The 13,089-nt window shown below is 43.7% G+C and overlaps 1 protein-coding gene across 1 annotated transcript in view; it reads right to left on the bottom strand.

Annotated features, from left to right (window-relative positions):
* Nucleotides 1-13,089, bottom strand: part of espn (espin) — a gene marked incomplete at both ends in the record, with an annotated part of 49,035 nt that overhangs the window by 24,201 nt on the left and 11,745 nt on the right. Inside the window, 5 exons of the mRNA XM_083769722.1 lie at nucleotides 201-484; nucleotides 2,014-2,272; nucleotides 5,242-5,373; nucleotides 6,953-7,135; nucleotides 7,272-7,458. Coding sequence (XP_083625848.1) covers nucleotides 201-484; nucleotides 2,014-2,272; nucleotides 5,242-5,373; nucleotides 6,953-7,135; nucleotides 7,272-7,458 — 1,045 coding nt within the window. The remainder of the gene's footprint in view (nucleotides 1-200; nucleotides 485-2,013; nucleotides 2,273-5,241; nucleotides 5,374-6,952; nucleotides 7,136-7,271; nucleotides 7,459-13,089) is intronic.

The raw sequence follows: 13,089 nt of genomic DNA, 5'->3' as shown, positions 1-13,089 counted from the left end.
AACTTAATCTGCACACCTGCCTTTCGTTTGAGACTAAACTGACTATAGCAACAAAAAAAAGGCTTCATATTGTGTCTATACCGTAACATGACACAAGAACTAAATGATCCGATAATTATATTCTTTGCTTCTTCTAGATCGTATCTCCTTTTATATGAGGAAAACCGCATTGCAATGCAGATGTGTTGCTTCTTTCTTACCTCCTTCTTGTTGCCGGTGCTGTCCACATGTCTCAAGCTGTTCTTCACCTTCAGGTACTCCTCTGGAACCTGCTCCGGAGGAGGTGGCAGTGGCGCTGGGTAGGAGGGGGGTGGAGGGAGCGGCTGCATTGATTCTGGGGGAGGCGGGGGTGGGAAGGAGGGCGGTGGCGGGGGCAGCTTGGAGTCACCACCGGCTATGGGAATCTTCTCATTCTTGGGATTGATGTCTGGGTTGAGCATGTCCATGTAGGCCTGCATGTCTGTAATGGCCGAATCCGATGCACCTGGAAAAGCACATTTATTTAGACCTTTTATTTTAGAAGGATATCTGTGCTGGTTGGTCAGAAAAGAAACAATTTACAAGGTAATTTAGTCTACTGTACATCACTTAACTGTATATAATTCAATATAGAAAGGTGCAAAACTAATTGCGACCCAAGCTCGCAGTTACAGTATGGAATCGTGCATTTCCCATCAATGTATCACTCAAAATCCCCACGTGGGGAAAGCCCCCATATACGGTGCCCAGGTCTCGTGACATGACGTGACATCATCAGGGATGGAAACGTCATAGGAAATGTGACCTGCTGTCGCAATTAAGCCCATATTCCATGTCATTCCATGTTGATCCAGGCCCGAAAATTAAGGCCCAGCCCTACCTCGGCCATCATCAAACCCTGTACACTCAAGACACTACCCCCGCTGCCACCCTTAGATCTCCATATATGGAGCTGATCTGTTCTGACATTCCATATGTTGATCTGACCTCATCAAACCCTGTACACTCAAGACACGCTCCATATATGGCCAGTGCACGGGCGGCGTCTTACTGGTACTAATAGTAGTATTAGTAGTATTAGTATTAGACAAATCCATGGGGATTTCTACAATGGTATTCAGCTTTAAATCTGTAAGCCAAATAATTGAAAAGTCAACCATTCAATGTGCCGAACTAATTGCAATGAAGTTCAAAACAGACCATCTCCCCCATGGACCACTAGGGAGCAGCACTAGAAAGGCACGCAACTGTACACACAGTACAAAGGAATGCCGACTCCACCCATGGTATTTGCTACACTTCAATAAATAGTAGAGGTTCCCACCATTGTGGGTTAATACATCTACACACCCCACAGGGCATCAGCTAAACAACAGTGCCATGCAAATGACAGCATTACAGGACACGTTATGACAGAGGATGTTATTAGTATGGCAGGCAACACACAGAGACATATAAGCACATGTAGATGTCTACACATATACACACATTTGTCTTATGTGGAACTGGGGACATCCAAAAAATGTTTTCCATAAAACACTTAACAAAACAAAAACATGTTTTTAACTAGAATAGTGTGCTCCTCATCTCTCATGCCTGGCTGGGTTGGCTACCCAAGGCCCACAAACTTTGAAAGTCAATGATAGCCAATAGGAATGAAAATGAATCGATTTGATAATTAATTGTAATTGTAACTCCAACTCTGAAACATTTTTTAATTTACCCCTTTTCTTATTGTGTACTTTTTTCTGTTACTACTATCCTATCCTGTTACTATCCTATCATACACACACACACACACACACACACACACACACACACACACACACACACACACACACACACACACACACACACACACACACACACACACACACACACACACACACACACACACACACACACACACACTTTTGCCTATAATGTCAAAAATAGGGACACCAGGCTTAATGTGGTCAAGGCCCAGATCATGGTATATATATACTGGCCCTTTACATAACAATTGTGAAACATAAGGCTTAGTGAAAGGCAGACCTGAGTGTGCGACTGTATTAAGTTGAGTAGGAGGGGCCTGGGAGTTTGGAGCGATGCACTTCTTCTCCCCGGTGCTGGTCTGGCTGGAGTTGGCTGAGTCGTAGTCGGATAGGTTGCTAGATGGCGAGCAAATGGGCACGAAAGTGGATGGCTGGTTGGCTGGAGGCATGGTGGTGTTTGGGGACGAGAGCCCCGAGTCGGGCTGCTTGTACTCCAGGTCAGTGGAAGGGTCCCTGGACAGTAAGCGGTGCTCCACACTCTGCCGGAGAATGGAGTTTATTATTAAAGAGTACAGATCAGAACAGATAGAGTAGAATATAATCAATAGCCTTAATCAGGCGCGTAGCGTGAATCAAATGATTGACTGGGCAAATTAGCATTGCGGGAGGGGGGGGGGGGGGTGGATAGCGCATCTCCGGCCGATAGGTGTGAACGATTTTGCCGACGTGTTAATGGGGGACCATTTAAAACAAAGGCGTGCTGTAGTTTGCTACCAAACAGACATTTGAATCCACAAGGGCTGCTTGGGTTTTTCTTGGATTTTTGCCCCCTCTCTTCGAAGTTGGACTGGGCCAGCTCTAAACTGACTGGGCCACGGCCCACGTGGCCCAATGGACCCTACGCTGGTGGCCTCAATGGGTTATTTCTCAATAGTAGACGGTGCTACTATGAATAATAGACAGACGGAGACAACGCACCTGAATCAATCAACCAATCAAATCAACCAAATCGTTCTGTTGTTACATTTTGTGTCAATGTATTAGTTGCTTCTTTAAATAGCTGTGTAATAAGTGAGATAATGAATGGTGCACAAGTCATTCTTGAGAAATAAATCCTGATAGGGTGTTTAATTCCTGACACCAACGACGTAGAGTCTGTGGGGGCCACGGGGCCGCAGCCCCCATGAAGACTCCCAGGGCCCCTTTAGGCCCCCATGAAGATTTTCATGGACATTTTACATTTACATTTACATTACATATTTTCTGGGAATTCCAAACATTTTGGACCTCTCCGCCGGCAAATATTCGGGAAAACAGCGCCTCCCCTGTTGTTCCTCAATTGTTGCGAGGCAACAGCTTGAGAGACTACTCCGCCGGCTGTCCAAGAGGTGTTAAAAAGTAGGCTACTCAAATGGTAATCGGGTTTCTTTTGTTTTCACCTAGCCAGATGTCCACAACATCAAAGCGTGTCAGAATTTCATGGTAGTTGTTCTGGAGTCGTGACATATTAACACTGATCAAGAATTCACCAAAGAGACCTAACCCTACACAGACTAGTGAGACTACACACTGACTCGAGAAAAGACCCATATCGTCCAAAATAGGCTGATCAGTCGTTGTCTGTGTATAGGCTAATTCATTGGTAAAAGTATGCTAAAATAACTCATTTTTAGACCATTTGGGAAATAAATAAATCTGCGGCGGCGGCCTCGCTTCGCTCGGCCGCGACAGGCTCCCCCAACGCAATTCTGTAGCCTTCCCAAAGGTAAAACGCACCCGCCGCCTGATCTCTCTCTCTCCCTCCGTATCTCTCTATATCTCCCTCTCTCTCTCTCTCTCTCTCTCTCTCTCTCTCTCTCTCTCTCTCTCTCTCTCTCTCTCTCTCTCTCTCTCTCTCTCTCTCCTCTCTCTCTCTCTCTCTCTCTCTCTCTCTCTCTCTCTCTCTCTCTCTCTCTCTCTCTCTCTCTCTCTCTCTCTCATATAATAATAATAATATAGTCCTGAAAGTCCTCACCTTGGCTTGGACATTGGCCTATAGAAGCTGCTTTAAAAGTACCAGCGAAAACAACTTATTTTTTTCCGCACTGCGGCGGGGGGGGGGGGGGGGGGGGGGGTGCAGGGAGGCGGGGCTGCGGGGACGGACGGACGGGCCCTCTTGAGGATTGATCAAACTCTTCGGCTCTGACACAAAGCGGGGGCATCTCTATCAACCTTCCTCAACGATGACCTGCTCACCATTCATTATCCCTTTCTTATTAACCACTTTAACACCGGCATCCCTATTTTGGGCATGTCATACTGTAACTCGAGTTGATATTTTTTAATAGGGCTTAGGTGGTTAACAGTGTAAAAATGTTATTCAGAGTCTAAAATTGTTGACCTAAATTATAGGTCAAGTAAAAGGATTTTGCAGTGCCATATTAGTACTTAAGGTTCACTTCAAGGGAGTGAGAGTGCAGATTTTATTCTCTTTCTATTCTATACTACACAATCAGTGCCAGGATTTCTTTCAAAATAGAAGCTTTGGGTGCCGGGAAGATATGGCCGCTTTTACTCTGCATTTTTGGAGGCCAACTAAACTTTTTATTTTTAAACATTCAGAATACTTTTCTCTCGTTTGATATCAATGAAAATGTGCTAGGACGCAACCCGTCGGTTGGATTAGTTATGACGTTCCCACACGTCGTACGGTCTAAATGGGTTAACAGAGGTGTCATAAGAGGTGTCTAGATAGCATGAGCATGGAAATTCTGTAATGTCTCCATCGCCCATGATACACCCAAAGATAACACTTTGTGCCTTGTAAGGCAGTGAAGGCACATAATGCCTTTGCCTTTGTCGGTTTTAATTACAATACTTTAATGACATAAGGCTCTAGGGCCCTCTTGCTTTTCCCCCAAAGCACACAACTCAACCTGCACACTTGGCCCAGTGGAGCTGAAGCAAATGGGGGAAACATGTTTCCCACACACCCAAGGGAGTGAAGTGCATAAGTGTTATTTGTCAGTGCACCATGCTCCCTGTGGTAGACTGTCGTGAGAGTCGCAGTATGGCGAGTGTCAACAGCACTCGTTATTAGCAGGCAGAGACTGGTGTCAGCTGTGTGATGTGTGGAGGTTCACTAAGGGAATCACACAGGTGAATGAAATCATGATTCATGATTATGCATGGGCTTGCTGTTGTAATCACACATTATGTTTTTGTTTGATGGGAAGTGACTGGAATTGGACCTTGGGGGATTTTTAAATTAGTTAATTTAGTTAGTTATATCTCAATTGTGACCATGGATATATGCTCCAGGATGTGTGAAAAACATATTTTTCAAAGAATAAGTAATTCTGGAACATACATGTAGAGTACATTATATCTGTGACTGTAAACTATTTCCATTTGTATCTCTGAGAGTTGACAAATGTAACCAAATGGAATGATGGGTCCATTTGGTTACATTTGTACACTCAGAGTTAAATGAACACTTTACTGTGTTGCGTATGGCGTTACATCTCACCATATTCTCCACAGTGTGCAGGTACTTGGCACACTGGGAATGGCCGTTATACTCTGCCAAGTCCGCTGCAGAGAAGCCATCCTGGTCTTTGATGGCCAGGTCCACGCCGTTTACTACGAGAATCTGACAACACTGGAGAGATGAGAGAAAGAATATCAGGCATTGTCGGAGAGAGAGGTAGAAAATGGGGGGGGGAAAGATAGACAGACAAAGAAAACAAGGTGCAAAAAGTTGAGAAAAGAAAGAAAGAAAGAAAAAGCTGGGATAATGGGATGACACCTCTGCATGCTGCTGCCCAGATGGGGAAATAAAACATGTGGATGACTGTGAGAATCTATTTCACCTTCTGGATTTGGAATCGGCTTATGGTTTGAAAATAGAGTACAGTACATGGACAGAACAGGTCAGCCAGATTGATATCTCTGCTTGATACTGACTCAGACCTGGTCTACCAAATAAAAACATCTAGTACTATCCTTACTTTCGTGGAAAACATCAGAACATTTTTAAGACGATAGAAAACAAAGTAACATTCCATTAGTAATCTGTTTTAATACAATTGATATTGGAAATTGTGTGTGTCTTGAGAGCATGCAAATGATAGGGAAATCCTGTAAATATACTAAAAACTATTTCTCCAGTGTGGCAAAAAGAAAATAATATTATTTTTAATATATAATTTTTATCCCACGATTTTGTAACTCATTTTTCACCCAATTATCTAATAACCCTGGGCTCTACACTCTTTTCACCTGACAGGGGGGAGTTTGCCCGGTTTGACGTAGCGAGTGGAAGGAACACGTTATTCCAACCAGTTCCTTTCCCCTCCATCAGGCTGGCCAGGGGGAGGCAGTTTAGAGACCAGGATTACTGCATGTTTTTTGTGAGGGTTCCTACCCTAGCGCCTAGGGGACCCGGGGAGAACATGAAGAGAACTCCACACAGAAAGGCCCTTTGGCCAATCCCACCTAGGGTATGGGCACTGATGACGCAGAGGAGAGTGCCCACAGTGTCCCCAGCGGGAATCGAACCCGGGACCTTCTAGCTGTGAGGCGACAGTGCTACAGACTGCACCACCGTGCAGTCTGTAGCACTGTGCTTACTCCAAATTAGCTAAAGAGGGGCATAAAGTTTCAAGCAAGTCCAATGGTACAGGATATTAGCTGCTCACAGACTAACACACGAACGTACAGGGGCGAAAACATAGTATCTGACCTTCGGCCATCCGGCCTGGCGGTCACAAAAAGTAAAAGCAGTGGGTTTAAACAGGGGCAATACAAACCACCGGTGGCTATTTATTCAAAATAGACGACGGTCATGCAAAACGGAATGACTGGATACCCGCAATCATAAGGCTAACTTTACTGGTGGTGGAAACTAGCACTCGTGCTAACACACTGTAACCAACGCATCTACAAATTGTGCAATTGTGCAATGTGATTGTGATTTAAATATCAAATAAATAAACATAAATATCAAGCAAAAAAGGTAAGAAAAAGTATATTTTGCAGCACGCAGTGTCTGCTGTAAAAACAAAACAAAACAAAAAAAGATCCTAAGAATTTCTTACATTTTCACATCATTAAATATCTTAGCCAAACATAGCAAATTAGCTTAAAATGTCCCCCCAGAATAGCGATACTAGGGTTCATGTGGTTAAATATAACAATATGACACTGAACAGCAGCAGCAGCACCAAACCTCCAGTTACCTCCAGTTCTCCATTCTCTGCAGAATCATGTAACGGGGTCCCACCCCAGCTGTCTGTGACTATCTCCCCACCATGCAGCAAAAGCCAGCTCAGCACCTTGGCATGGCCTCGGCTGGCTGCAAAGTGCATGGGTGTGGCCCCATCACCATCTCTGTCAGACAGGCTGACTTCTGTGTAACTCATCTGTAAAAGGCAGGACAACAACATGAGTTAATAAGATTAATAAGTTTAAACACATGACTACCAATGGACTGGGTAGAATACTTTAAGTAGTTTATTAAACGTTTTCAGTTGTTGAAATTAGAAATGACATACATACCAGCCAGACGATTACAGAGTTGTGGCCCATCTGGGCAGCAGCATGCAGAGGTGTCATCCCATCATTGGCTCTGATGCATGACTCTGCCCCACAGTCTTTGACCAGGTACTGGACAACCTCCAGATGACCCTCCTGGGAGGCCAGGTAGAGGGGTGTGGCACCATTCTTTGTTTGAGAATTGACAACACTGCAGGAAAGGCAGAAAGATTGTTTCTAATAAGATTTCAAGCAATATTAAAAACATTTTGTTTTATTATTATTATTATTATTTATTTATTTTTTATGTAAGATCAATGGCTTCTATTTCAGCATGCTAACTTTCCAGTTTCCAGGAAGAGAAATGCTGTAGTTTCTATTGATGATGTCACTGGTAGGCATGTATCTGACCTATCCACAGCCCTCCTCTGAGACACAGAGTGAGTAGACAGAAATGGTGCCATTTTATAATGAGACATATGAAGTCTATGAAGATGGGTGGAGTGATTGGTGTCAGTGGTCCTTTAAGACAACAAAATGTCAATAAAACAACTGACAGCAGACAACAAGCCTAAACTAACTCCACTGCACCTCCAATAGGCCCCTTAGCCCCACCTCTCTTGGTCTCCTTGTCCAATGACAATTCACCCCTTGTCCCAGATCCTCCCAGTCACAGTGGGAGGTCAGGGAGCAAACAAGTATTTCCCTCTCTAAATCCCATAAGGCTCTGCTTTATTTGGACACTGACAAGTGAGCAGTGAAAAGAAGATTAGCATCCCAGTGTGGCTCTTCTACGAAGTGTCACTGGAGAGTGGTGACCCAGACACACTGAGTAGGTGCGTGCATGCGTAAGTGCGTGTGTACACAAACATGAACCTCCTATCCTTTCTCCTGTAAAGGTTATGTATGGCTCAGCGCAGGAAACGGCACAGACTAAAGGCATCATATTAACACTAAATGTGGATAGGGTTACTTATGTTCTGGTCCAAATACAGCCCTTTAAGCCGACTTTGGTTATTTAAGGTAATGGGGCGTTTGTCTTTGAAAATGACTGGTTGCAATGAGCTGGACATTCTTTGGCATACAAACTAAGCTGAATAAAATGTTCAGTTGGGGCATGGACAAGACAGTACAGCCCTATTGGAGATGGGGATGCACCGATGCACTGGTAAAATATGCAATTATGCAGTCATGTTTGTCTGTCTGATTGAGGGACGGATTCATGGTAGAAACAACCACATCTTAAATATTTCAAAATAAGAAGGAGAAGTAATGTACGGTTCTGTCATCAGGTTGTGGGCAGACGAGATGAAGTATTCATGAGTGTAACCAAAGTGGGCCATAGTTCACCTGTACACTAAGGTTTGATTATTTGTGATGCAAGTGAGGAACAGTTAAATAAATAGTCGTTGTGTTTTGCATCTTATAGTATACCAAAGTGCTTAATATAGTGAAATAACTCCCCAATGCCCAGATGAAATGCCACTCTAAGTTCACCATAGAAGTGCTTTTGGAGTGCAGGTGTAGGTTTCAAAGGGTTTGACAAAGCTGTTAGCCATGTGTGTTGGCACGACTACAAAGTGCAACAGTCGCTGATACCATGTCAATCACTTTGTTAGTCCAAGAAGAAAATAAAATGGATGCACTCCCAGTCTCCTAGTCCTAAGTAGTAGATACCAGATACATTTCAACTTCCATGCTGAAATGAGTAATTTGGCTCTGTAATTTGCCTTGGTAATGGCATGTAATTTCTTTTAACAAAGGATAATGTTATTATTACTAGCAAGGTAATTGATGTCACACTAATGGGCTCCTTGCATAATCAAGTCTAATTGACAAGGCTGTTCTGGTCTAAATAATTAAGAATGCAGCAGAATAAATTATATGCTTTATGCTTTATGCTCTCACTCTGTAAAAGTTTGATCATAATATGTTATTTGTGTGGGGGACAGACCCCAATCATACTTTTTCCTGTACTTTTACTGGGTCACATTTTACAACTGAGCTATTATACTGTATCTTAGTTGATTGGGCTTGCAAACTAACAATACACATATCTACGTTTCTGCTGAAGTAAATTATAGTGTATAGCGTGTCATCATGTGGTCCTATATTGCTAGGCAGGTAATTAAAGCATATAAGCAACATTACTATCGACTAAGACTCTTTTACTGGGTACTAGGTTAATGGATAAAGTATAATACTAAACAATATGCTGGCATTAGGGGTTTGTTTTCAATTGAGGTCTCCTCTTCAAAGATGCTTTGGATAAAAAAACATCCTGCAAGTACAAACGGCATTTGCTTAGTTTTGGTGACTTTAGAATTCTGGCTGGGAAGGACCACCGGATTTGTTCAACTTGTACCACAAAGCTATTAAGAAGATTATAAATGAGAAAAAGGAAAATATTGCTCTGCTGTTGGCATGATCATACACCACTTAACTTATACTTCATGCTGCATTGGATGGCAGAGTCAACATTTGTAAACTTGAACAATATTATACGAACAAGACTTGATGTTTTTGTGATGGTGACATAACATCATGATTCATTCATAGGCGCATATTTGTACAGTAGCTCAGCTGGCTGGGTTAGCCATGTTATGTTATGTGACTATTATAGTCACAATTGTCCTTGCTTTGAATCTGGCTGGGGGACCTGTCCTTGGTTTACTGTCTCTTTATCATTTCTACAGTAAAATAAAGCAATAATAAACAATAGCAATAAACCAAAAATGAAAGAAGAAAGCTACGGTAGTCTTTAATCAGAACTTCCCAATTTCATGCTCTTCTCCGAAGACATGCTTTTGTAAAGGTGTACTTTTTGAAGGGCTGTGGTTAGCCTTGGGTGAAAAGGTGTACAACAGTGGCTGATATCTTGTCAATCATTTATTCAGTTTCTTCTCGTGGATGCTGTTCTCCTCTATGGCTGTGAATGCTGGACACTAACACAAGCCCTACAGAAATCTCTGGACGGGTGCTACACCAGAATGTTACGTGTGGTACTGAACATCAACCAGGACGAGCACATCACCAACAAGCGCATTACCAAGTGTATCAGAGAAGATAGCAGTAAGGAGGATGAGACTAGCTGGCCACTGCCACCGATTAAGAACTCCCAGCTAAAAAGCTTATACTGTGGGAACCAACACACGGGCATCGATCAAGAGGACGTCCCACATCTACCTATGTGGACGTACTAAAGAAAGATGCTGGTGCAGAAAGCACAAATGAGCTGGCCAGATGTATGGAGATCCGAGATGACTGGAGACGCAGATGGAGGGCTCGTCTGAGGACGACGTAGAGATTAGAGAGATTTATTCCAAGACAACATGTCATACAGTACTATGCCTCCGACAATATATCTGTGTAATTTACTCAAGGATCAAGAAGAGGGTTTATTTGTCACTACTACTACTACAGTGAAATGCAAGGTGACACTCAATGATTTGATATCAGTGTCTTTGAGTGCCTCCTGTCTATAATATAAGGTGACCATAGCCATAATTTGCTGCTCTACATACTGTACATAATCTCAGCAGCTGTTTGTGAACACATTAAAGGAAACAAGGTAAAGTTAAAGCTAATCCAAACCCTAAACCGATCCTGTTTTCTCAGTGAGAAACAACTCTGTGTCCAATGTGTCAACTGTGTACAACAACACAGTTAAGATTTTGTTGCACTTTCTAGAATACTCGAGTCCCCGCCATCACCACCAGCCTACCCACATAACCACTCAAACTATTGGTATTAAGACCAAGCCAAAGATCTTAATCTACACTAATTAATTACATAACCTGTCTGTTTCTCGCCCCCCCTCCCCTTCCCCCTCCCCCTCATTTATTAATTCTGTCCTTTGTGTGTACCAACCAAGGCTATCGATGGAAACAGCAGACATAAGCCTGTGGTCATTCTGGGTCACTGGGATGAAAGGAGAGAACAAACCTCCCAATTCTGAAGTGGTCCATAAATCTGACAGACACTATCTAGAAGTGAGTTCTCCATCTGCGCCGTGAGCCAGTTGGCCCACAAAACACGAGGGATAGCCAAATGAGGAGCACACTGCAGACAAATTAATGCTTACTCTGGCATGTTTATAGTGCCATTGCTCCTCAGTTCCCATGGCTTATATTAAGATTTTCAAACAAGGGTAACCTAGAGGTGTGCATATGTAACAGAGTTTAGTGGGTTCCACTTGCTCCTTAAGTAAGGGCATTTTTTTTTTTTTTTTTTGGCTTTCGCCTTTATTTTATATTTGTTATGGAGGGATAGAATGTAGGCTGACAGGAAATTGGGAGAGAGATGGGGGGGGGGGTAAAGGCCGTCGGGATCGGGAGCCGAACCCGCGGCACACTGCCAGACTGGATTACCAGCCAAGGTGCCTGGACCACGTCTCTGTGTGTACGTACGTGTGTACGTACGTCTGTAATCTCGAGAAGCGTTTGCCCCACCAACTTCAAATTTGACACACGTGTGACGCAATTCCACACCACCAAAGTCAAGTCCGTCAGATCGCCGGTTGTCCAGAACCAGCCCAAAAGCCTCTCCCCGGGATCTGGACAGGGCCCCTGTCCGGGCTCTTTGACATCTCCATAATTGTCTCCACCAGGCCGAAGGCATGTGGGGAGAGTATGTTTTGCACTCCGTCCGTCCGTGTGTCCGTCCGTGTGTCCGTGTGTCCGTGTGTCCGTGTGTCCGTGAACAGCTAATCTCGGCCACCGTTAACCCGGTCGATGCCATATTTTGCACACACACTCCCTGGATGCCAACCATGAACCTCTGCCCCAAACTTTCCAGAACGGCCTGTTATAGCGCCACCAGGAGGCCGCTTTGTGCAAAACAAGTTTTTCCATGCCATATTTTGCACACACACTCCCTGGATGCCAACCATGAACCTCTGCCCCAAACTTTCCAGAACGGCCTGTTATAGCGCCACCAGGAGGCCGCTTTGTGCAAAACAAGTTTTTGCACAGTACACCTACAGATTTTGTCCAAACATCACGCAAATTGGTACACAGTCTCTCTAGAGCCATTCAACGAAACGGGTCTTTCAGATTTATCAGACTCCATCCTGATTGGTTAAGATTGGCTTCCAAAGTTCACAGGAGTGCTCAGTTTCAAACAAAATGCTGCAAATCATGAACACATCGCGTGATTTCCCTGAAATTGTGCACCCACATTCCCACTAGGCCGAGGACGAAATGCCACATGAACAATTTCAACTCAGCCTCAAGGTGGCGCTATAACTGGCCGAAAAGTGTTTTTACCTCTAACTGCACGGATCTGTGGATAACCTGGTGGAGACCTGTGCCCGGAAGGGCACTTTTTCTAGTTATGTATGTAGCTGGCCTGATTTATTTTTTATTTCTTTATGGAGGGATAGACCATAGACATATATACGTAGACGCCCTTTCCGGCTCTGAGGCGCGTGTCACCATTGAAGGCACAATTTTCCCAAGATTCCTTGCAAAGCATTTGCCTTCAATGAGTCCCGGAAAAGACGTGCTGTGATTGGCCAGTAGTCACTTGAGTGACAGCGAGAGACATGGAGGAGTCGCATGAGTGACGTCACTTGGGCAGCGATGCAGCGTGCCTTCAGCAAATGCCTTCAGAACTTCTAAATAAGAAAGCTGCGGAGAACTGTTGCTTTGTGTTCACTCTTTAATGTTAGTCTGTCTGTTAGTAATCTAATCCCCCCCTGGCTCTGATGTTGTATTGTTGTATTAATAACTTTGTTGTTTGTGTTTGTTTGTTTTGTATTGTAATGTATTGTCGTAGCTGGCCGGTTCTGACATCACAATGTTGTTCTGACATCTGCATATAGGATTAGAATAGATGATGA

The sequence above is a fragment of the Protomyctophum parallelum genome (assembly GCF_964188405.1).
Source record: "Protomyctophum parallelum genome assembly, chromosome: 7".
Taxonomy (NCBI): domain Eukaryota; kingdom Metazoa; phylum Chordata; class Actinopteri; order Myctophiformes; family Myctophidae; genus Protomyctophum; species Protomyctophum parallelum.
This window is presented reverse-complemented; position numbering and strand designations above follow the sequence as displayed.